The 26,664-nt window shown below is 36.5% G+C and overlaps 1 protein-coding gene across 31 annotated transcripts in view; it reads right to left on the reverse strand.

Moving 5' to 3' along the window:
- SORBS2 (sorbin and SH3 domain containing 2) overlaps window positions 1-26,664 on the reverse strand; it is a 194,177-nt gene that overhangs the window by 84,144 nt on the left and 83,369 nt on the right. For 10 of the 31 annotated variants that reach the window (XM_070948605.1, XM_070948603.1, XM_070948604.1 and 7 more), the window contains exons 1-4: window positions 11,821-11,910; window positions 9,028-9,054; window positions 5,109-5,233; window positions 1,919-2,515 (exon numbers count right to left, since the gene is read on the reverse strand). In XM_070948605.1, the coding sequence (XP_070804706.1) occupies window positions 1,919-2,515; window positions 5,109-5,233; window positions 9,028-9,054; window positions 11,821-11,881 (810 nt within the window). In that variant the 5' untranslated portion in view covers window positions 11,882-11,910. Of the gene's footprint in view, window positions 1-1,918; window positions 2,516-5,108; window positions 5,234-9,027; window positions 9,055-11,820; window positions 11,918-19,325; window positions 19,376-26,664 lie in introns of those variants that run through there. The other 21 variants (XM_070948597.1, XM_070948599.1, XM_070948586.1 and 18 more) reach the window with 7 other exon arrangements.

Here is a 26,664-nt window from a genome sequence, read left to right on the forward strand (position 1 = left end):
AAACATTTCTCTGTCAGTTGGTACATCAATTTAGCTGCCTTCACTTTCCTGAACAGCTTGACTGGGATCTAAATTGACTCTCCTATGGAGATGGGAACCCTTGTCAGCTGAAAGTAAAGGAAACTTAGGCGATTTAATTCTGAAGGTGAAAATGGAAAGTGAAAAATCTGGGTTAGTACTAAATATGAAAAAAACAACAGTAAATTTAATCTGTAAAGAAATATAGTAGATAATTTCATTTTTTTGAGGCTCAACCATATAGATAGAAAGCATGCTAAAGATGTAGAGATTAATTTTCTGATGTAATGAGATAAGGAACTTAGACAAGAACATGAAAGATGTTGACAGTTAAATTGCAATAAAATATTAGTTACAGCAATGGTCTTTCCAGTTGAAAGATATGAAATCTGGACACTTAAGAAAGAATGGGTGAAAGAAAATGGAAACCTATGAATTATGACTCTGAAGTCAGCTGCTAAGAGCTGCATGAACCTCAGGAAGATCAAGTCAACCAGTCTTGAACCAATAAAAACTGACTGCTCACTTGATATGATAATTAGATAGTAGAAACTTAAAAAATATCATGACTGGAAGACTTTGAGAAGAATAAGAGAAGTCAACAGATAACATAAATAAACAGGATCAAAGAGATTACTGGAATTATCTTGGAACAGCTATGAGGTAATTTGAAAGATGATCAATACGATGAGCATTTTTCCATGCAGTCACCGGGCACTGAGTCTGACTCAATGGCATATAACTAATAAACTATTAATCTTAAATTCCTTCGTTCATGAAAATCCTTTATGTATTATTTCCATTTAGCTGTGAATTACTCTTCTGAGAAATAATAAATCTCAGAGTCAGACATTATTAAGTACACTTTAAACAGAAAGTGTTAAACAATTTTAAAATAAGAAGGGTGCCAACTATTGGACCTATAAAATGACCCTGTTTTTAATCAGTTATACTGCATTGGTTAGTCTGGTATTTTCTCATTGATGCATAAATAGGAGCTATTTAAAACTTGTGTTTCTCTGCCAAAAAACCTAACTACTGCAGCAGCATTAAGCGAAATATGCCCACATCCATTAGTGTGCTATTAACAGTTAATTCCTACTCATTCAAAATCAAAGCATAAAATACTATTCAGTTTGCAACCTTCCCTGAAGAATTGAAAACTTTACGGAGAAATGTCAAAAATGTATGTGTACCTGCCCTCCTCTCTTTTATCACTTCAGTGCAATAAAAGGAGAAAGGTGAGAGTGGGTTTTTTTAAATAGTGCAGATACAGAACATAGACATCTTACACAGCAAAAGTGAAGTGCTGTTCAAAATACTCCTATACCAAATATTTCTGTCAAATGTCATTGATTTTCTAGTTCAGCACAAAATCCTTCTTTTTAATGAAATGCCATATTAGTGTGTCTCCTAACTTTTAAATGCAAATAACTGTGAGTGAAAGGGATAGGTGAACTTTCCATGTAGGCATAGGAGACCAGAGATGTCTTTCAATATTGGCACTGCTGCCAATTAGTGATAATCAGAAAGTTTATGATCTGTTTTTTGGTGGAGTCTCCTTTCTATTGATCACAACTTTGCCCTATCTAGAACGCAGGAAAATGTTCTCTTTATATGACTGAAATGTTTTATGTTCTTTGTCTCTCTTCTTTCCTTGGACTAAGATGGATTCGGAATGTATTTAGAAATAATAATAATAATAATAATAATAATAATAATAATAATAATAATAATAATAATAATAATAATGCAGATTTTTCATTATTGTGACAGGTAGTTTTACCCAGGATTTGTGGTCATTGTCAGAACCATGTGAGTACGCTAAAGAGAAAAGAGTTAGGTGATACAAGAAAGAGCTAAAATGAAAAAGACAGAGAAAGAGATAAAGATAATATACCACATGGTATTGCGCAGCCGGAACATCAGACATTTGTTGCATATTTTCTGGTAGCATCTTTGAAGGGTCTGGAGAAAATCTAGATGGATGATGTTGGCATTCAGGTGCTGCTTTACAATCAGGGATGGGGGCTATCTGAATGGAGAGAGATGCTTTGTGTATCTCAGGCACGGGGTTACGGACAGGTGAGGCAGACCTCCATGGAACTGCTGAGGCACCACCAGGCTCAGGTATTTGCTGTGTATGAGAAGGAACACTACTAGACGCATTCTGTGCCTGAGTTAATTTCAGGGTAGAAACTCTACGTTTCTGAGGCTGTTTGTGGCCTTGATGAACAATAGTTCTAATGCCAGTTATTGTTTTTGTGCTAGAAACCGAGGCCAGTGGTTTTGTGCTTTTTTGTGTGCAAGACATTCTTGTGTTAGACTTTTTAGAATAAGTTGTCCTCTGAAGAAACTCCTTGTTAATAGAGTAGTTCCCATCAGGATATGGTTTAATTTGTTTGGTTGTTACGGAACAGGAGTTACTTCCACTCTTCTTCAGATTAGATATTCCAGATCTACCAAAACTTTTTTTCCTAGGGGGTAGGGGGGGTGCCTTATTTGCCAAAAGCATCCACACAACAAAACAATATTACAGGAGAAAGAAACAAAGCAAAACGTTAGCAGGAAAGTAAACAGAGATGTCTTTTAAAATCTAGGCACTAATAAATGTAAACGTTGGCATAGCAATCAATGCTTCTTGAATCAAGCTGCAAAATACAACATTCCAAAAAACATTTTATTTTGCTAGATGGAAAATTAGCACATATTTATTGACATTTTACATCTCTACCTTTAAAAATGTAACATTGAGTTGAATGTAGCTTTTACTTAATTTACTGCAGATAGGATGGCAGCAAAAGCTTTTTTTGTGTAACAACATGGATATAAAATATTTTACTTTTAGAACAAAACTACTGGTTATCAGAACTGTTAAGGCAGAGAGGAAAAAATGCACATGCATGGGATAGATCATGCAAATAAAACTATTCTGGTGCAAATCTGTATGTGTGTGCATGCACATACCCCCCCTCCAAATTATTAATTTACTTAACAAGTCTTGTATATTGCCCATCCTGCACCCTTTAGGCAGCTAACAATGCAAATAGATAAACTACCTCCCAAACCTCAAGTACATATAAATACATATAAAAAATAATTTCCAACAAATACAAATACCATAATCCTGCAAGCCTCCTTCCTGTTAAAGAACACCCATCTCCTGTACATGATAAAAGAGGTAAGTCTTCCATTTTTTTTTCCTGAAGCCTTGGAAAAATAAAGTGGGTAGAATTTCTACTAAGCAAAGTTTGACAGAGTAGAAAGAGTGAGAATGCCCACCTTTGAGGCCTGTCAGGTGACAATTCTGAAGACCCAGGACCTGTCATGAATTGTCGCTATTTGATCTGACTGGTTTGGCAGAGGAATATAGGAGAATATGGTCTCTTAGATACAGGTCTGAAGATATGTAGGACCTTAGGAATAATAACTACACCTTGAACCATAGGTGGAAACCAGCTGTTAATCTATGTAACTTGTAAAGCACCTAGGTAATTTGAATATATTTGAGATACAGCCATTTCTACCCAGGTCCTGCATTCTGAAGCAATTAAAGTTTCTAGTTGTTTTTCAAGGGAAGCCCAATTACAGTGTGTTAGAATAGTGTCATGGCTTTGTCGGAGCCCAGTTTGGAGAAGGAGAGTGAATTGCGACTGTCAGTTGAGGATGGCATGGTCCCCTTCAAATGAGTGGAAAGACCAGGGGCTGAGGCCAAGGCAGTCCCAGGGCTTTCTGGAAGTGGGGTGAACGGGCGCAGCCAACCAGACAGAAAGCTGCCTACAGCAGCAGATCAGTTGCAGTGGGCCAGCGGGGATGACAGGCTCCAGAACACCTCTGACAAAGAACAGCTTCCTCCCTTGCCTGATCCGCAGGTGGGGACAGCAGAGTGCAGGAAGACAGAGAGAGGGTCGCCGAGGCTGCCTGTGAGGAAGCAGCCTCTCCCTGCCTCACAAGGAACACCTGAAGAAGAGTGATTTAACCAGATACTGGGGAAAGGTCTGTTTGTTGCGAGCACCTATTTACTTTGATGTGCACCTTCTCGGCTTTTGTGAATACTGCTTTGTGAATCTTGGATCATGTTTCTTAGCCATATTTTGAACTTTACTTGTGGACTTTGACCTTGGTTCTCTGACTTCAAACTCTTGGACCGTGCTTTGGTGTCTGGAACTCTGGACTTGCGTTGCAGACTTGGTACTTGTGGGTATTGTTACCTCCCTCTTTGCCTTATGGATCGGCTAGGACTTCTGGAACCCGGAAATTCAGACTGTGAAAGCTGAGGGCTGGGGCAGAGCTTCACTGGCACCATTGGTGGGTCATTTGGCGCTGTGTTAAGTTGCAATAAACAAATTCTACTTAATATCTGTCTTGCCAGCATGACTTGGGGGTCAGAACATATAACTAAATGGGATATGACTGGGACATGACTAACTGTAAGTAGGGTTTCTTGGTCCAGGAAAGACCACAATTGGCAAAAAAGTTGTACTTCTGTAAAAGTCTTCTTAGCTATAATGCCAATTCTTCCTTAAACAGTTGTGCCTCTAATGTCTAGGAGAACTTTCAAATTGTGGCCCACTTCTGAGCAGGAGATTACAGAGACAGAATTTCTCTGGAATTGTTAGGCCCAGAAACAGTTTATTTTTTTGAAGAATACATTATTTCAGTAAAACAGCTGCTCCTAACCTGGTTGCTGAACAAGTGTCACATTTTCAAGACTAAGAATGGTGGGTTTGCTGTTTAATGCCTATGGAAGACATTAGGTCAAATAAGATGAAGCAGGATTTTTTTTTTTTAGAAAAAGAGGCCTATACCAGTATTTTTAACTCAAAGGACATTTCATAGCTGGATGCTTTACTCCAGGAAGCAAATTTAGAGTAGGAGATAACAACAAACTGTGTATAAGTAGTATAATTTTTGTCATACAGCCAAGATGTAGATGTATGTCAGATGTATGTATGTATGCATACAGCCTGAGTAATATAAGATAGGTTAGGATAGCATCCAGGAAACATTCATCCTAAGGAATGAATAACCCTTTTTTCTGAAAACAGCATTGAAAGTTGAAGTGTCACTGTATACAGCTCCCTGTTTACCTGAGTTGGTGATTTCTTTTCTTGTAGGTTTGGCCGGACACTTCGAAAGCCTTTTGCTGCAAGAGAGGAGCTGCTAGTGTCTCCATTCAGTGTCTCTCTACTTCCAATGTTAAATGATCTCCAAGCTTTTATGTGGAAAGAAATCCAAGTAAATTTATTTCTGATACAGAAATCCTTTGATAATGTAACAAGTGAAATCAGTTCTAATTTTTTAAAGAAAAAAAAAGATCTCTCTGTATAGAAGTGGTGGCACCAATGTGAAAAATGAAAGGATATAAATACATATGAATCAGCATCATAGGACAGACTTTTATTATGAAGAACAATGAGGAGGTGATGTTGAGTTCACCACCACTGTTCAGCTGAGACAAATGACTGTTTTGTCAAGCAGCATCCATAAAACAAAATGGCATAGATGACATTTGGCATACATATTCATAGTATGAATATAAAATATAAAATGATACATGTATCATTATTTGTCCTTCTTTGTCCCCCCACCCCCACCATAAATGTCCTGACTCTGACTTTTCATAATAGTCTTTCTCAGTGGCATCTCTGCCAGTTCATTTTATAACTTGACAAAGATCAAAGCCTTTATCTGGAAGTGGGAAATCCATGTTCCATTTATAATCCTGAAATCCCATCACTTGGTATTGAGGAAATCATTAGGGCTCAGTTAAAGAGATGTCAAGAGACCTATCATATGCTTTGAAATAAAGAAATTAGAAGTGTTCAGGGAAAATGACAACCGTTCGATTTTTTTTCTCCTTTATGAAGAAATTTCTAAAGTGGAAAATGGAATGTTCCTACACTTTGGGCACATTCAGACAGCTGGCTTAATGGGTTGTTGTTCAGGCTATGAGTCCGTTCAAAGTATGCCAGCCTAAATTCATAGCTCATCACTGTTCAACCTCATTAACAGTGCCAGTGAATGGACTTTCTCTTAAGAGTGGTCTGTGTAAAAAAGATAACGTGCTAAATGTCCTTGCCAACAAAAAATTAATCACTTTTCTAATGGAGAATGGGAATAAGACAAATGGCTAGATCAGTGGATTTAATCATCTAGGAGGACCTGATCTAAGGTAGGTTGGGGCTTTCCATTTCAAATGATGTGACCCATCCTATGAATCACCTGAAATGGCTGATCTACAATGGTGATACAATGAAAGCCTTCTAGTGGGTTAAGGGTGGGAGCAGTCCCTGTAAAACAGGAAAGGTTTTATTTTCCTGTTTTAGTGGAAATTGCCAGCCTCCCACCTGGCATGGAGTACCTGTAGCACCTGATGCAGAGAGGTGGGTGATAGAAGCTTGGACATCCTATCACTCTACTTCAGTATTTCTTGGCAACTTTAAGGCAGGTGGCTTGGAGCCTGGCTAGGGAATTTTGGGAGTAGAAGTCCACCCTTCTTAAAGTTGCCAAGGTTGAGAAACATTACTCTACATTGCCATAAATCAGATGGTTCAAATCATTCACAGGGTGGGGTGGAGTTGATGAGCAGGATGTTTGGAAGACTGCTTCTAGTGATGGTAGCTCAGTGTTAACTCACTGTCCTTGCCCTGTTGGGAAAAAAAATGCCTTGCCAAAAAAGCAAGGGGTTTGGGGTAATGCAGGCATACCACCAGAAAAAAAAATCATAACTTGTAAAAGCAAGTTTCCCAGCCCTTCTTGTCATCATCATGGTTGACATCAAACTGCCACACACATTTTGTATGTATCTCAGGCTTGGGTCACAAGATGGAAAACACCAATTTCACACTGGATCAGAAATCTCTGAAGTCTGATGGTCTCTACCATGAACTGGGGATTAGAAGAAGGCTTCATCAGGAAGGAATAGCCTTAAACATTAGTTATAGCAGCACCACTCAGAAGAAGATAGGGCAATGTGTGCCATAGTTAGTCTGGTATGATGGCAGTTCCCAATGACTAAAGGGTCTACTTTTCGGTTGGTAACTGTCTGAAGGACAAACAAGATAAATGGATCTTTTGCAATAGTTATTTGGTAGCTTTCATTACTACATTTAAGAGCTGTAGTGCAGTGCTCTCACTGCTCACTCCAGGAGTTCAATTGTGAGCAGCTCAAGGTTGACTCAGCCTTCCATCCTTCTGTGGTCAAAATGAGGACCCAGCTTGTTGGGAGCAATATCCTGGCTCTATATATCACTTAGAGAGGGCTGTAAAGAACTATGCAGTGATATATAAGTTTAAGGGCTAGTGCTACATTTAAATCTATCTTTGTGGTGAGTATAAAGAATACAGAAAAATGCTACATTATTGACTTGGAGAAGATAACAGTACAGAAGACCCAAATTAAATGCACAGCTTCCTCTAGAGGGCAAGAACAGTAATAAATAATATATATATATATAGGGTTGGTGGAGTTTTTTATTTATTATTTTTATTTATTTATTTATTTATTTATTTATTTATTTATTTATTTATTTATTTATTTATTTATTTATTTATTTATTTATTTATTTTATTCGGTTTATATGCTGCCCTATATCACAATGGACTCAGGGCGGCTCACAACAATAAAACACAAGCCACAATAAAAATAAAGACTAAAATCTAAAAAATTTAAAATTAACCCATTAAAACCCTTAAAACCCCATCATCAGACCAGGTCAAGGGATTTGAAAAGCCAGGTTTTTAATTCCCGGTGGAAGGTGCGAAGGTCGGGTGCTAGTCGGAGCTCCAAGGGGAATTGATTCCAGAGGGTGGGCGCCCCAACCGAGAAGGCTCTACTTCTGGGGGCCACCAGCTGCGACTGTCTAGCCGACGGCACCCTGAGTAAGCCCTCTCTATGGGCGCGAACCGGGCGATGGGATGTTGTTGCTGGCTGTAGGTGGTCCGCCAAATATCCTGGTCCTAAGCCATATAGGGCTTTATAGGTCAACACCAGCACCTTGAATCTCACCCGGAGGGCAACCGGTAGCCAATGCAAACCGCGCAAGAGGGGTGTAATATGGGAGTATCGGGATTCTCCCATCACAACCCGCGCGGCTGCATTTTGCACCAGCTGAAGCCTCCGAGTGGTCCTCAAGGACAGCCCCATGTAGAGAGTGTTGCAGTAGTCAATCCGTGAGGTGACCAGCGCATGAGTAACTGTGCGTAGGGCATCTCGGTCCAAGTAGGGACGCAACTGGCGCACCAGACGTATATAGTTTATATCTAAATAAGTCTAGGACAATGGCAGTTTCTAAAGGCAAAATCCTAAAGTTGCTTATTTTAAAAGTCTGTATCTTCAATTATAAGAAATTTTTTGAGAGTTTTTGCTAAAAATAAAACAATCACCTTCGAAACCAATGCAATTCTTTTTTGCTTTATACTGTTTTCTAATAACAAAAAACGTATCGGCTACTTTGTGTTGGAATTACTGGCTACATTCACATGACATTTTGGTCCAGGATTAATTTACCCAACTTCATTTACTCAATGAATCCAATTTTGTGGTCTGATAATTAGCTAAAATGTGGTCAGTAAATGTTGTGGATCAATGTGCTGTGTAAATGTAGAGTCCTCCTTGATGAGTTGACTGGATCTAAACAAGCCACTCAGTATTAGAAGGAAAAGTTTTCGTACTATAAAATGGAATGCTTACGGTCACACATTCCCAAGGTTTTTTTGTCCATGGTAAATTCATTCTCAACTTTAGTAAGATTATAGGAAAACAGCATTAGATTAAAAGTATGCCTTGCTTATTCCATATATATATACAACATACAGTACAAATTTTGTAATGATACAAAAATGAAAACTTGTGCATTGTGTCAACACAAATCCTGGCCTTCCGTACTATCCTAGCAGAAGTATGTTAGTCGTGGCACGTCAATGAAATGCCATGACAGACATTTTGTTATGGATGCCTATACAAACACATGCAATATTTTCGTTAATTTATTTTTTAAAAATTACCTGAGTCTGGTGAATGGGAATCAAGTCCTAGAAAGAGTAAATACTAAAGTTAATATATGGGAAGTTTGATTAGGATTCTTACAACTTGTTTTAGTCTCTGAAATTCAGGGAAGTTTACTTACCAAACGTACACTTTAAAAAATATTATAATTTGAAATATCTATTTTGGGAACAATGTTCGCTGAACTCAGTGAGTTGTACATGAAAATAACCAGTACAATATAACTTCTTTTGATGATTTTTATTTTTGCTTGGCCCAAACTTGGTTCATATATATCCTAATCAACTTGTCAGTTCACATACAAAACTGAGCCATCAACCAAGGTTTAACTACCTCCATTGTGGCAGGAGTAATAATATTGATGTCTGTCTAAAAAATTACCCATTACTCCTACGATATTTTAAACACTAATATTTATTATACTTCTATTTCAAAATCCAAACTACAAAAAAAAAAAAAAGTAGATGAGATCCAGCAATGTTTTGAGGGACACTCATGAAAAACAAAAGAATAAATGACCCAGAACAATGTTTATCAAACCTCAGCAACTTATCAGCCAGAGAATTCTGGGAGTTGAAGTCTATACATCTTAAAGTTGCTGAGTTCGAGAAATGCTGAAAAAGTTGCTGAGGTTGAGAAACGCTGAGCTAGGAGCTCTTTCCATTTTCATTGACAGTATTTTGGCAAGATCACACTTAATCTGTAATATCTTTCTCTGTATAAATCATTTTATTTTAATTTAAAAATTAACAGCATGATTATTCAAAAGATGTATTTAAAACATTTGACAGATAATTTAGTAATCAAGTTTAAAAAAGCCACAATAGCTGTGGAAATTAACCCCTCTAAAGCAGCTGAACAATAAGGCTTATGTACTAAAAGCATTGGGTTTTCTCAATGCTATAATGTCTTTAGCACACACTGATTTATTGGAATTACTCTTCCCTTCTGGTGCCCATGCACAGTTTAAGACACTACAAGAACAGTAACTCAATACTTGTGGCCCTATTCAATTATACTCAGAATTACAATTAATCTTCTAATATGATTCATCTCATATAATTCATCTGATTAAATTCTCTGGGCTACTATCAAATGCATTTATTTTTTTAAAAAAAGCATTTAACTCAGGATTGTTTCTGAATGTTTGTAACAAAATGACTCCACATATGGCTTTTGCCATTTTGCTATCACATTTTTTTCATTTTTCATTTTTCAATGTTGACAGTTTTGTGACAACATTTGGCTAAGGGCTGGATTTAATTGCTAAAAGCTGTTAATATCTGAAATCTAGTTTATGATTTCTATCAGCCAGAGGAAAAACCTTTCAATCCAATGTTCTAAAGGGCACTGAGAAAATGACAAATGTTACACTGTTTTCAGCTAGGTGAAATTGTTGAAGCCTGAAAGCTACTTCCTAGTTTTGCCCTATTATCTTCTACTCTTTTTCAATAAGGAATTGCAAACAGTGTGCTTTTTACCTGAGCAAAGATAAATTATAAAGTAGAAAAAAAATAAAGACAGCATTTTACTTCAGCACACAAATTTGGAGAGGGGGCAGTTGATACAGTTGATCTTAAATCAGTTTGTTTATTAAAATATTACAATGCCCTTGTTTTTCTATTGTCATGGGCAATACTGGAACCTGGCATGGGTAAGTGGCATGGGTTTCTCTTTTTGCCTGAGTGGGAGATCCTCACAGAAGTCTAATTAGAGACTCTGCTAGCATAATTCCTTAAAATTGCTTGGGGCAAAGCAGAATTACAGTTCAATCAATGGTTCAGCATGATTAGTAAGTATCATTGCCTGAACTGCTTCTCTTGAAGATTCAAGGAAGCCTCTACATTACAGATGTTCAACCTATGGCCTTAGCACCTCACACGAGCCATCAAAATAGCATATGTGCAGTTCACAGCCCTTACCAAAGTTGTAGTAGAATTGAATGTTTAATAATATAAAGAATCATTATCTATAATGGAATAATTGATACTAAGTGAATTCAGTTCATTTTGTTTAATAGAGGTAGTCCTTATTTAATGACTGCCTTGATTAGTGACCATTTGCAGTTGTGACTGTGATAAAAATTAACTTTGCAACCAATCCCTGCATTTATGATTTTCAAAGGTCTGTAAAGCAAAGGAAAGCTTAGTGACTGCTTTGCTTAACAACTGAGTTGCCAGTCCAGTTGTGGTTGCTGAACAAAGACTATTTGTATTAATTACATCTAATTTTCATTTAAATATAATCAAATGTCACATTTATTCTGGACATTTGTGCTTGCTTTTATTTCTGGCTAACATTTATTTTCTGAAATAACAGTCTACCTTTGAGTAAAGTAGGTCAATCCAGAATTTCTTTTCATTGTTTAGATGTGTGGATGGTGCATATTCTCATGTGCTCAAAGACTAATATTTCGTATAAATACTTGGAATGTATACAAGTTCTAGTACTATGTTTAGGACTACATTAAAACATCTGTGCTTCTGGTTTATCTCTATTCTGCATTTCCTATACCAGTGATAGCCTGATGTTTCATATATTTGCAATACAAATGTCACAATTCTTTGTCATTATATATGCTAGTAGGTGCTAAGTCTAAAATATATATATCAGACTGCTTAGTATTAATAATTAGAACAAACACACTAAACAATGATTAAATGACAGGCTCATCACAATAATAATTGTGAGGATCTGTGGTTACCATTTCCAATATTCAGTTCTAACACACAACTGTATAAAAGACAACACAATGATACTGAAGTGTGGCATTCCATGGTTAACAGCTATACCTGCAGTCAAAAGGTTTGGAGAACTTTGAACTCTCTTCACCGCTGTTAATTTGACAGACATGGCAGCACGTTTGCGAGCACACCCACCACTATCTGAAAGCAGAAAAGGACACAGGCACAAGCCCACGACGTAGAACGCAAGCACATGCAATGTACAAAGTGAGGATTACTGAGATATGTAAATGTGGACATAAATCCATGCAGTTAGAATTTGTGGTTGATCCCTAGATACTTGTACATACGTACCAAAAGGTTGAGGAAGCTGTTGTTAATTAATACTGCCATTCCAAAGAATACACCAGCCAAAGAGATTTAGCATGTGCTTTCCAGTATTTGAAAAATCACTTGGGTGTACCTAACTCACCACAAAAATAAAAAGACTAAAATGCAGGATTAAAAATGACACATCAAAATAAGGAACTAATCATAACTCAGAACTAGAAAGTAGTATGTGGCCATCACTGATTATCTTATTAGTTGCCCAGAGTTATCGTGTGACAGGCTGGGTGGCTAATAAATCTTACAAATAAAAAAAAATCAAGTAAGTATAATATTGATTCAGATTATTAAAATGATAATCTGAACTATTTACTGAAGGCAGAAAACATGGACAAGTAATAATTTGCCTTCATCTAACAATCTTCCTGTTCCATCAGAAAGAAAAAAGAAGCCATTTAACATTAATTTCCCTTTTGGTGGTTGGGAAGAGGCATACTTGGTATTTATACATAGAAGAATTACAAGGGACAAGGTGAAAATGGGTACAGCTGCTTTTTTTAATCCCCCCCCTGGATTTTTGGAAACAAATTTAGGTTTTCTCATTTTAAGAAAAACACAGCTTATTTTAGAAACACTACAGCCTTTGCCTAAATTGCGAGAAACAGTCATGACTCTGGGCTGCTGCAAGTTCTGAAGGGCTGTAACTATTCCTAATTTACAGTACTTTATGGGGGATGTGATAATGCTAGAATTTGGATGTGAGCAAATGCCCCTTTAGTTCTTCTTCAGAAAGTGCAATGAAATTTCTCACCAGGGATTATGAACTACTTAACAGAAACAAATGTGGCAGAAAGTCCTGGCTGTAATTGGAGAAACTGTGGGAAAGAATTTTCCCAGTCAAAATTTATTGGAGGATTTATGCATGGAAAGATTTTTTTAATCTTGGAGATTTTGCATTTACAAACTGACTTTAAATCTTGAACTTAACTCCCCTCCCCCTCCCCCTTTTGGGAACTATTATTTTCCCCCACCCACCCATCCCAAAAACTTAAGCAGTTGATCAGTTTAAACAGGCATACAAAATCATAGTTGTCAATCTGCCTGCTGTTTATTAAGATGCTGGCATAAGTTTTAAAATACCTAAAGGTGAGTTGAAAATAATAGAAACCTTCAAACTAAGAATGATCAGGAAACACTAGCAAAGATCATGCCAACACATCTTGAATAAAATTTTATGACTTAATATAAATGAAAAGGGGCAAGGAAGAGTCCAGTGAGGAAAGTAAATCAAAGCAACAGACCAATCCTAGCTACCATTATCCTCAGTCAACTTGGAACTTAGGGCATATTGCCCAATATGATATTGTATGACTTATTCTGGTGTCCTTCAGGCATGTACCTGAAGGCTGCATTTGTACAAGAAAGCTATAATTGTACAACAATTACAATTCACCTGCCAGAGTAGTCCAACAAATCTAGATCACTGCTCTAATAAGATCCTTTTCTTCCCTTCCAAGTTAATTTCATTTTTTTAATTCTGTCCATTCTTGTGTATATTTGCTCTGCTTTAGGTGAACAAAAATAAACAGGAAACTCATCCCATGTGCCTGAAATGCAGGAATGTATCATTTATCGCAAGGAACTTTGTGAGTTGTAAAATCAGGATTGGCAGTGTCCTTCCCTCTGTGTTGGCTTAGCTCCCTAGGGAAGAATATAATTCTAGAAATGGTAGAGTTAGAAAACTTTCTTAGAGAGGGCGGTAAAGCACTGCGGAGCGGTATATAAGTCTAAATACTATTGTTATTGCTATTATACCGGTATGTAGTATAGGCATTCAAACCCATTTGACATTTTGATCTAGGGTCTTTTGCATGCATAGTCCTTTTTTTGTAGAAACACAAAGAATGAACCAGGACATCTAACCACAGGTGGACTTATGTTTTGTATGCTTGGTGATTTTATTACAAGGACAAATTCTGAATTTAATTTGCAATGATTAGAAATATATTACAAATACTCTGTGATTTGGAACTTGTGCTTCCCATATACTTCATGGTAAAACCAACAGCTGGATTACTCAGCCATTAATAGTGCATAAGGAGAAGATAATTGCATGGGGCATGGCTACTGCATTTAAAAGAAATCCAGTTTGGTTGATTAAATTGTTTATATGATGACATGCAAACATTCAAAATCAAAGAAAGCCTAAAAGATTCTGATTATCCATCCCAGGAGAGAATAAAATAGCAGGTATTGGAAATAATAATTCTGAGTGTCTAGGACATGCTATCCTAAGCTTAGGAACTGTTCTCAAAACAAACTGTTTATTCAGCATTGCATATAATATGTAGCTTATTTTGATGTGTTTTGAGAACATAGATGATAAATGGTAACAATTCTGCATGATGTTGATTTAATATTAACAAAGTTAAACCTCATATATTTTTGCACTCTCCAAGGACTGTAATTGTTTTTAACCAGGTTTGTATTTATGTCTTTCATTTATTATAAAGCAGTTGGGTTATTAAATCATTTTAAACTGAGATGCATTTATCACAATATTATCCTTGTACATTCATGCCTAAAATTTATGGAGGGACACTAAAAATCCATTTAAGCAAATTAACTTTGGGCCATTCATTATCTATGTGAGAAAAAAGGTTGCATATACACAGTCAGCCCAAATTATTTGAAATGTTATGTTCTTAGAAGGAATTTGGATAAGTGGAAAGCTTGGTCTACCCAGCCACTTAAATCCACTTTAAATTAATGCACTTGGATTTAAACTGTTTAATCTCATTAAAGTTAAAGACAAGAATTCTTTCTATGTCTGGTGAGAGAATGTTTATTTATAGATTGTGGATGTGTGTTATCTCTGCTGTGCAAGTAGCATTCTAGGGATTTTTAAAATCAGCTTTTAAAATCTCTAAGAGTGGTTTGTTCTACTATGGAATGGAAGAAGCAATTATGTACAGTTTTTTAATGAATAAAATATTTTTGTTCTGGAATCCAGAGAAAGGAGGCTGAATTCTCAAGTTTTTGCTAATTGGTTGAGGAATTCAGATCTGCAATTGAATAATTTACATTAAGCCTTTTTGGGATATTCTTTGAGTATGCATAAATAGTTGATAATTATTTTATATAAAATAACTATTTTAGAATCAAATTATTGATATGCCTATAGTGTTTGTAAAATACAATGATTCAAAAAAGTATCCATCCATAAAAAATGAATATGATTCACCTACTTGATAAATCTGGATATACAGCTGTGCATGAATCTTGCTTTGATCATAACATTGTATATTACCCACTGTACACATTTTATCCTGGGCAATAGGAAAAGTGAGTGTTTCATTCTGCCTTAAATGAACAGTAACAGGCTTGCTCAGGTGCTTCATAACTGGAGCAACAGCTCAAATAAAGTTTGGCATATGCTGAAAAGATGTTAGATGCTAGGTCAATGTTTAATGATAATGGCACTGAAATCAAACCACCTGAATGTTATTGGATTGGGTGTGTCAAATTTTTCAGCTTTCAATTTCCAAACATTATGGGTGCTCAAAAGTTGTGACATGCCTTGGTGAATGTAAAGATAGTTTGTTTACTTTAATATAATTTAGATGTGCTTGGTAAGAACCAGTAGTAAAACTGGCAGGAGGCTCCGCCCACCATCCCAGATGTCGTCATAGGCGATCTGCGCATGCGCAGAAGCTTGGCGCACACGTGACCCTGTTGCGAACCGGTAGTAAAGATAAGTAGAACCCACCCCTGACTTGGTTACAAATTTATTATTTTCTTTCCACTTCTCCTTACTGACTGTGATAGAGAGGAGGGCAAAAAGAGCTATGCTTTGTGGGAAGGGGTTATGGCCAAGATATTTGGATCTATTCCCTGCAGTGATCTATATAGTCCCGTCAAAATTTACTTCTGGCAGCTGATAGAGATCAGATTCTTGAAAGAGTTTTTAGAAAGGCAAGAAACTGACCATTTATTCTCTTTGATGGTTTTATTATTAGATTAAAGCAATGTTTCTCAGCCTTGGCAGCTTGAAGATATGTGGACTTCAACTCCCAGAATTCCTCAGCCAACCTTGCTGGTTCTGGGAGTTGAACTCCACGCATCTTTAAGCTACCAAGATTGAGAAACATTGCATTAGATTATTAAATTATCTTTGATATTGTTTGTACTGCATTATTATTCACTTAAGTTGCAGAATTTATATATCCAGAATTAAGGTACATGGGTATAAAAAAGGATGTATGTGGATTCTGGTTGACTTCTGGTGGCAAGAATGGCTTGAAAAATAGCGGGCTCCACCAAGCCCCACAAAATCCAGCCGGCAACTGCTGTGGGGAGAATGTATGGGGTCAAAGCCGCCTTGTAGGGGCGGCAAAGAAAGGAGAGGCGCTTCGTGGACCATGATGAACTCACAATTTTCTCATTAGGTCCGAAGCAAGCTCTCTTGATTGGCAGCAGGGACAATGGCCATTTTTGGCTAGTCACAAGCTGGGACAACCGGGACTATAAGATTTCTGCTGGAGTGGTCCTGGACAGAGCATTGAAGCTGGGTGAGATAACTTCCAACTCCTACTCTAAAGACTTAAGTACAAGAATTTCAAAAAATAATCTCCAAGTATTAAAGAAGCGGCTATTAAACACACAGAGAAGACTAAAGACTAAAAATTAAGAGGCGGAAGAAATGCCAAAGGAAGCTTTAAAATATAGAAAGCCTGGAAAAAAGCTTAAACAATCTGAAAGGTGATTTTTGGGAGAAAATGTCTTTCTTATTTGTATCTTTAAACCCCCTGGACTTATTGGATAATCAGCTGTTGTTGACATACTGTTTAATGTTGGAATTTGGAGCAGGAGAGCCACCTACTGGAAGAAGAGAAGCACTACAGTATGAGAACTTTTAATGAAAGTAAGGAATGTCTAATACACATAACAGTAGAAAGTAAACAACACCTGGAAGACGGCTTGACCTTGATTCTTTTAGAAGACGATTGGATATTTTGAAATACTTAGTGAATTTCTTTTCTTTTTTGAAGATTTTTAAGATGAACTAAATTGCAAATTTAGTTAAATTGCAAATAACTAAACTCTATTGAAACTGGTTATTGGATTGTGGATTTGAAAGATTGGAGGAAACCTAGTAGATTAATTTGGATTTGGATTATTATTGCTATTTGATAGAACACTCTACAAGACCAAAGAAGAAAAGTGATAGAAGAAAAGAGAAAAGAAGAAAAATAAAACTTTAAAATTTGGACAATTGGGAAGACAACTGGAAAATCAAAAGGCTATAAAATACTAAAGAACTTTAATCTTTATAATCTTTAATTATAAATTTAGGGGATTTGGAGGTTTAACTATGGGATTGACTAAATCTTATTAATAACAGGCTCTGTTGGTTCCAACATAGAGGTATATTGAGTAATTTTTATCAAATTGTTACACAATGGATTACCAGGGGATATGAAGAAATAATTTTGATGCTCAAAAGCAATGCTTTAAACAATAAAGAACAATAAGGAGACAAGGCGATTGTCTAAAGATAAAGAAATTAGTGTAGAAGCCGCTCAACAACTGGGGGAAAAAGATGAACATGATATTCAGAAAATAGATGAGAAATTAGAAGAAGCAGTGGAAGAGAAAAATCAAAATGAGATGCAAGAAGACAAAGATAATGAAGAGAAAGGATTGATAAGTAGGAATCAAATAGATAATTCCTTAAAAGTTTATAATAAAACAGAGAAAAAAACATCTTCCAAAAAAAAGAGGAAGATTTATGGATGGGTGCCCAAATGGTACAGTAGAAAGAGACAAAGGGCAACCTGAAGGGAATACTCAGTGGGTATAAAAATATCAAAAAAAGTTATAAAATTCCAAGAGAGAGAAATAAAAGGGTGATTAAAAAGTCAACAAATTATGGTACTCCAAAAAGGGTTAAGAGATGATGGATAGTGATAAAATATATTAATAAAATGAAAAAGTAAAAAATACAAATAGGGAAATTAGTAGCATATATACTAACAGATAATAGAATTTATTATAATTAAAAATAAACTAAGGTTAGAAGGTGGAAGTTTAGGATTAGGTAATCTAATTGTATTATTAATATTAACAGTGTGTTAAAATATATTGTGAACTTAAATTTTTAAGGATTAGAATTTGTGGAGATTTTAAGATATAATCCCGGGATTGATTAAATTTTGTTAATATTTGGCCTTATTAGTAGTTCTAGACATTTGGGATATTGAAATTATGATGGAATAATGAGTTTAAAAATATTAAATATTAGTGACAGTAGAGGATAACAAATACATGGTGCAAAGAAATGTTATTTAGGAATAAATGAATTAATGGGGGGAAATGATAAAGAATTATAAAGAAAAAATGGTATTGTTGAAGTTGGAAGATTAGGATTATGCATTATTATTGTATAATAATAATTATATTGTTAGCATTGCTTAAAAAGGACATTGACCTAGTCAATACACTGTCCACAAAATATGTATGGTGTGAAAGGAAAACTGCAAATAAAACATGAATTTTAAAAAAATGTATGTGGTCATCAATAGCCATCACAGAAATTGCTATCTGACAGGTTTTAATTTTTCTTTTCTTTTCACGACCCTGTAATCCCTTTATTCAGAGTCTGGGTGACTGAATGGAGCTGAACATTTACTGGACCAGATGACCTTCCTGACGCCTACATGGAGATCACAGCAGCTATTTTGTCATTGTGCCCTGAGAGAGAAACATCTGTTGATGCCTAGGATTGAGCTCTCAACCTTCCAAATGGGAGGCAAACACCTTCACCACTAGACCATCATGACGCTCAAGAGGTTTTAAATATAATTTTCCAAAATGCAATAATGTAAGGCATATATAATTTAACTCACATCTATAAATATAAAATACTCCAGTAGATGAATTTAAACAAAATAAGTAAGCAATAATTAAATCATTGTAAAAGTAAATGGTTCGCCATTAAAGAAAAAAAACCTGTCTTGATTTATGCCACTGTGTATGGATATGTTCTTTGCCCCAATATATTTTACTAAATATCTGAAAATATATTGAAATGAAATGCAGATGCTTATTTACATATGCATGTATAAATGCATATATTTGTACATAACAGTGTGTCTAGAGAAATATACATCAGAACTTCATATGCACACATATAAGAAAGAAAAAATATTAGCAAAAAGTTCTTCAAAACATCTGTAACTTGCATTAAACAATATGGTCATTTTTTGCACCATGAAAATGCATACCTGTGTTCATTGTGATTCTGGGAGATTTGCTACTGAAGTCTTCAGCTTGCCTAGAGAAAATAAAGGCAATCTGTTCATTATCACAATGCAATAGAACATGAGATAAAGATCTTTTGAGTAGGCAGAGAAGAAAATAAAATAGTGGTATTCAGGTTGTTCTGTGCTTCAAAAATTATTTCTTTCAGAAGGAGCAAAAAGAAATTATTTTAGATGCAGTGGGTGGCTGAAGACTGCTAGAAGGTGTCTCTTCTTTCTTTGTACAATCTCCTCCTCGTGGTCTCTAGTCTTCCTAACTTCTCACCCTTCAATTTAATTTAAAGAGAAAATTTCATGAGGGAACTGCTCCCATTTGGGCTTTTTCAAATCAAAAGCATCAGCAGCAGGACAGCTGCAGAAAGATGGGGTTATTGGCTACATAAAAACCACAACACCAGCAATGTTCCCCACTTTTGAACAGAAATTAAGCCACCCAAATCACAAAAAAGAATTTGAAAGAAATGAACAGTCTAAATGATGAAGGAAGAAAAAAGACATTGGACACAGTGGTGGAAGCTGGAGAACAATTTCAGATGATTAATTCCATACCATTTTCCCCATTAGTTCTGCGCTGTATCTGAACACACTTATTAGAGAAGGGAAATAACACTCAGAAATCTGTTTAGGATTGCCTATGTCCAAATTCACATCCCTAAACAAACTTAAATTCTTTTTAAAGCAAGTATTGCTGTGGTGATAGACATAATGTTTGTCTGTCTATGCATCCATTTTAAGATGGCAGCTACACTCTTTTTTACGTTTTCTTACAAAGATTCAATTTGGACCTTTTGCGTGCCTGTAGCCTGCAAAAAAATTCCAAGATATTTAAAGGACTGAACCTATTAAATAACATTGCTAATAACCTGCTAATTCACCATCTATGTTTCTATCTAGGGGAATCGTTTTGAGAAAAATGTATTTTTTATTTTTTGAAATAAATATGTTATTATCAGGGCAATAGGAAATAGTTGAGGTTAATGCCCTCCTCAGTCCAGTAGGTGAAGATGTGATAATCACTACATCATCAGACTATACAAATAAAACAATAGGTCTGCCGGTCCAAATAATGTTCAGGATTTGTGAGTTTTTGTACCATATTATAAAGATTAAGTAGAAAAGGAGCTAAAATACACAGCTGTTAAACATTCTGGGAACTAGGCAGCGCAGCAGAAAGCTGACTTTATTTGGATGTGGGTATTATTGTGCAACAATATAATAAGACCCAGCAGACGCCAAACAATGGACGGGGTCTTCAATTTGTCCCATAATGGTTCTCTAGAATCAGACTCAAGAGCTGTTTCGAGTTACTGAGCTCTTCTGGAGACTGGTAGGTATTTTGATGCCTAGATCAAGTGACTTCAAATATATCTTTTGAGCTTTTCTTTTCTTCTTTTTCAGTAAAGTTCTGTACTTCCTTTTTTGTTTTTCATGAAGAAATTCGAGAATAATAGGCAGTTGTTATTCTTATACAACCCAGGGGGTTTTCATTGTTTTTTTGCACAATTCTCATCCAACCATGATTTGGATCTTGTTTTTTTATTGTTAGAACCCCATTTGGTTTTATAAATTAGTGCTTCTTTATATGTGGTAATGAGTATACAATACTGTGTGTAAATGTACAGAAGGCAGAAACAGAGAGGTTTTCTTTTACAAATAGGGCCAGTAGGTGGTTTTACAAGATATAAAGCACATTTTCTTTCATGCACTCATGCACAATTCTGAATCTAGTTAATACATAGTTGTTTTCCTACTGACGCTGTGAGAATTAACTGCTGCTGAAGCAATGACTTCAACATAGTTAAAATCTCTGGGAATGAGGAATGCTGAATCAGGCCCCAGATGGAGTCTGCCAGATACTTAACATACACTGAAAGCAAATTATAAATACATTAATCCAAGAAGCTGGAAAGCTTTCAGGTTCTGTGGTATTTCTTTGAGGGACTTGATGCTCCATGGCATTCAAAATACATACAAATATATAAACAGGAAACACAGCATGAAATAGCATTAATGGTTTATCTATCTATCTATCTATCTATCTATCTATCTATCTATCTATCTATCTATCTATCTATCTATCTATCTGGATATATTAAAGATTACAGTCACGTAACTCGGTAAGTACTGTTTTATGTACTGCTTAAATATTCTTTCAACCACTTGGTCTTCTGATGTTCCAGTATGTTGCCCATTTTTGGGGGTGGGAAAAAAATCACATCTATTTTTTTAAAATCCCAACAACCCAAAGAAAACAATTGAACCTAAACAAAAATTCAAATCACTTTAATAACACTGAGAAAAAGGTTCTTTTCAGAAACCACTGAGCATAACAAGATGAATAATAAATTAAAGGACAATTGCAGGGATAAAGGGATTGACTTATCTTCTTGAAATTCTGAATAAAACCATCTTGCAATTAATGATTCAGAATTCTATGTGAATGATTCAAAGATTATACTGACTCCAGGTTGTTTTGTTCAGTTTCAATAAACTGGCTTTGATTGTAACATTGGTTTTCAAAACAGCCCACAAATTATTCCTGAAAATGGCAGATTCCAGAAAGCATTGCTTGCTGCTATAGGAGACAGCATTTTCAAATGTTCTTATAGCCGGGAACTGAACAAACAGTAGCACTTGAAAGCAAACTGTACAATGCTACACTACACACTAAGCTTTAAAATGATATTCTGAGGCCAAAACTCTGCACAGAAATAGGTTAGCAGGATTTTTACTCAGAGCTTCAACTTGTTGTTATAAATATTAATAGCACCCATCTAGCCACTGCTTAAGTTAGGGACTTCATCATATCTTGTAAAACAGAATGTAGCCATCAGATCCCAGTATAATAAATATATTGAATATAAGTAAAATAAAATGGGAAAAAACTTAAGAGAGTTGGGGGAAATGTTTTGCTGATATTGGAATGTAACATCAAAGAAACAGGCCAAGCCAAGAATCTGGGAGCAAGCCATTTTATAATGGCTTGCAAATTATTTCCCAAGGCAAACTAAAATAATCAGATTGGCCTGTGGATATTTTAGTCAACATAAAATCCTGAAGGGTCACAAATAATGTGAGATGTGTGTATGTTCTAATTTACCCCATTACTTTATAAAGTAATGGGGTAAATTATGATTTAATTTAAACATAATTTACCCCATAATTTAATCATGATTTAATTCTCTCAACCTCAATGCAGACTCTGGGGTACATCATGGAATGTTATCAAATATGAAAGCTCCTTCAATTATATACCATACACTAATAGTTCCAAGGCAGGCTAGACAGAGAAATAAGCCTGCCATCCCATCCTAACCTTACCAATGGAGATGCTGATTCCAGACTTAAAATTAAATTGTTGCTTCACTGGAATGACCCATGGTTTACATTTTATGAAAATACAAGTACAAGTGAATACTGCTAAGAATGTTTCCTTTCCATTTTGTCCTAAACCACTAAGATATGTTTATGTCACCAAGTGTGTCTCAAGTCACTGCATGACAAAGTCATCCTTAAAAGGTTTGGTGCTGTTATTTTCTTTTCACTAAAAGGCACGCTGTAATTGGTTGAAAAAACATCTGACCAGCAAAAGGTACTGTAACAATTTGATCCTTGACCTTCTGTACTAAAGCGGCAAATCCTGTCTCTTAATTTTTCCTCCCCCTCCCCTACTGTTGCCCTGTGCTCAAGATGTGCCTTAAACATCTTTAAGATTCAAAACATTTTTTTTTTCTGAAAATGAAAACAGGTTCAAGTGTCAAATCAAAGACATCAAAAAAGGCATACAAGCTGACAGGTTAATGTATAAATTTAATGGGATGTTTTTATAGTTGCAAAGGCAGCCTTTTGCAAGATGTAATAATAAACAGGATACTTTGATACCTTCAGTTTACTCAACAAATTAAGGTTTATATAGCTATGCATTTTTATGGTTTCAAAATTAAATAAAAAGAAAGTGAATGTTGAATAAGAACTTTTCTTATGAAATTTGATTCATACAAAATGCTTGTTCATACTGCCATGTTTGTGTTCATTGCCCAAAATAAATTAGACAGGCCCACCTCCTCCTCCCTGTGCACAAGAAAGCAGTGTAGAATCCAAGCTATCTTTTAAAAGGGTCTGGCACATCCCCAAAGTCACCAATTAAGTAACCCCAGAACTCATTATGAGTTACAGTATGCACACACTCTAAAATAAAGGAAATAAAGACTTCATATTTCTAGAAAGACGTTTATGGTTTTATTTTAGAGATACAGTACAGTTGTTAAGTATTTTTCATCTGAAAAATGGTAGTGAACTGATATTTAGTGGAACTACTGGCCGATCTCTGAGGGCCAGGTAACTGGCAGATAATTCACTTCTGATTCACAGCATGAAATGCATGCAATGGGGTCTTTTGAGCCTACAATGTATTAAAATGCTTTGTAGTGAGTTTTAATTGTCTAATGCCCCCTTCCAGGGGTTGTTGTAAAGCCCTAGAGTGCTGCTATGTATAAGCTGTAATAGTTCCAGTGTTAAACAGAAAAGTCATTCTCAGTACTATGTTTTGGGTTTTGTTACCTGACAAACTGGTAGATGCCACAGGGCTTAGACTAGGTGCCTTGGTGATTAAATACCGATACCCTACTCAACATGCAAAGCTAATATGTGCCAAGTGGTTACCAGGAGCAAGTTTATGAGAATAAAAGATGGGTTGTTTATTCCAAATACTGTCAAGCAACAGAAACAGGAAGCACTTAGCTGCTGAAGTGAAACTGGGATAAGATCCAATTCTGACTTTATAGACATATAAACCGTTGCATGGGTGTGTCACTGTCCACAGCAACATTCTCAGAATTCTACTTCACTCTAGACAGCTTAGTAATGGAATATTACAGTTCTGAAAAGTTAAAGTTTATAATTAATCTCCGTACTTGTAAAGACTGCCCATGTCCCAAGTCAAATTTTACTTTTGAATTACCTCTTATATAGAAGTACCACATCTCTGATACAACAAGAATTAGGCTAGATGATATGCTGTTTTAAATGTGGCAAGGACCACATTGGCAAGGACCATTGACCCTATTGCAGCTTCTGTGCCACAGGTCCTAGACTTCCTCCAGGATGGGCTGGTTAGGGGCCTTTCACACAATACCATCCACAGGCAGGGGGGCGGCCCTCTCCATGGTGTTGACTGGCGGGGAGCGGGGACCCCCGTCTCATCATCCGGTGATTTGACAATTCATCAAAGGGGCAGCTAATCAAGTCCACCTTGGTCCATCGATATCCCACTTGGGATCTGATTCTGGTGCTGCAGGCACTTACATCAGCGCCTTTCGAGCCGCTAAGGACTGCTACTCTTCATTATATGACACTTAAAATCATCTTCCTGGTGGCCATAATGTCAGCCAGAAGTATTTCAGAGCTAGCTGCTCTGTCTGTCCGGGACAACCTCTGCGTGTTCCATTCGGACGGAGTGGTCCTCAGATTAGACCCATCTTTCATTCCAAAAGTTAATACCTGGTTCCATCGGGCCCAGGAGATTGTCTTACCAAACTTTTGTCCGGAGCCTTCCCTGCCCTGGAAAGACAATGGCATACATTGGATGTGCGGAGGACTCTCCGTATCTACATCAGGAGGACGGCCAAAGATACGAAAACTGAGTCTCTATTTCTTTCCAGGCGTCCTCCATAGGCTCTAGAGTCACCCCACTGACGTTGGGCAGATGGTTAAGAGCCTGCATAGCCACAGCCTACCAGTCCAAAAGTGGTAACGGCACACTCAACTAGGAGTGCTGCCACCACGGCAGCTTGAGCTACCCAAGCATCCATTGAGGAAATTTGCAGGGCAGCAACTTGGGCTTCCCTTTGGCATTTATTAGACACTTTAAGTTGGACTTCTTTGCATCGGCCGACACTGCATTCGGGAGAAGGGTATTACAGAAGGTGCATTCCATGGGGGGGGGGACCCTCCAGCTCAGTTATCTTCCCACCCTTGAAATGGTAGGCTTTGGTTGGTAAATCCCATTCTTTGACCCTCCCATGTCACACTAGAGAAGGGACATTAGTCCTATCTGATACGTTCCTTCTTGATGGAATAGTGGGAGGGTCCAAACCCTCCCTTACCGACGGCCTGAGCCGGGGACAACTAATCCCATGTTCAGGCTTTATTTACAGCTACGCCTTCATTGAAACGGGAGCCAGAGAGAGAGGCACCTGGCTTCAATTTTCACTCAGTCTCTGGGCAGAAAGGACATAATAGAACCCATTCTTGGACCCTCCCACTATCTCACCAAGAAGGAACGTATCAGGTAGCACCAATGTCCCTTTTAAATGAAATTCAAGCATGTCAGCATCTCTCTCTGAACTGGAAGCAAATAAAATACTGTATGTATATATTGTGCTTTGCATTATTCTCAGTCTCTCAGAATCTACTTTCAATTCATCCATTTATTATCTTCTGTAGGAGAGTTTACACCAGTGTGAAGCAGCCTTATGTGCTGTGTGAGAACATGCAAAAGAATTTAAAAGCAGTAACACCGTGGTCTCAATGGTGCGCCTGCAATGTTTACATATATATTTTTGCCCTAGAGATGGAATTAACCTTCCCCATGTGCAATCAAAAGTGACAAGCTGTTCCATGCATTATTATTAGAATGGCATAACATGTCAGGGCAATTTGTCCTTGGATATTTGTGTGAAGTGGGCCCTGAAATGTTTGTAAGTGCTACCTGATGAACAATTTTATATCAGTTCAACCAATGTTTTGACAAAGTTGCACATTTATTCTATGAAAGGAAAAAAAAACCCATTAAACTGTTACAGACTTTATTTTTCCTATATATTTACCCATCTTTTACATTGCTTCTAGTTTTATACCTAATATAGTCCTACAAGCTTTGTCACTATATAAAGCAAAATAGATGCTATTCCTCCCTCTATAAATAGCCAAAGTAAACATGACCAAAAAAATTAAACTTGGCAGACAGTAAAATCTCACATGATTAGAAGTACTAGTTAGAACAACGTCTTGCCTTTAATGGCTGGCAATTGTTAAATTTAAATTCATAGATAATTAAAATACCGTTAGGAAACTTGGGGAACTGCTGATGTTGCTAAATGATAACTTCCAACATTCTATCAAAAAACTGGAGGAACTGTTGAGAGTTTTGCCACCTCAGAAGGATTATAGGTATCTACATATCTGTTTGTTTTATATCCTGCCTGTCATTTATGAACTTAAGAGAACACTCATTCTTCTGGGGTAAATTCTTTGGAGAGTGAACGACTAGTGCCATTGATGTAAATCTATTAACTTCAGTAAG

This window comes from Pituophis catenifer, unplaced genomic scaffold, assembly GCF_029215685.1.
Source record: "Pituophis catenifer annectens isolate HBS135680 unplaced genomic scaffold, rPitCat1.0.hap2 SCAF_8, whole genome shotgun sequence".
Taxonomy (NCBI): domain Eukaryota; kingdom Metazoa; phylum Chordata; class Lepidosauria; order Squamata; family Colubridae; genus Pituophis; species Pituophis catenifer.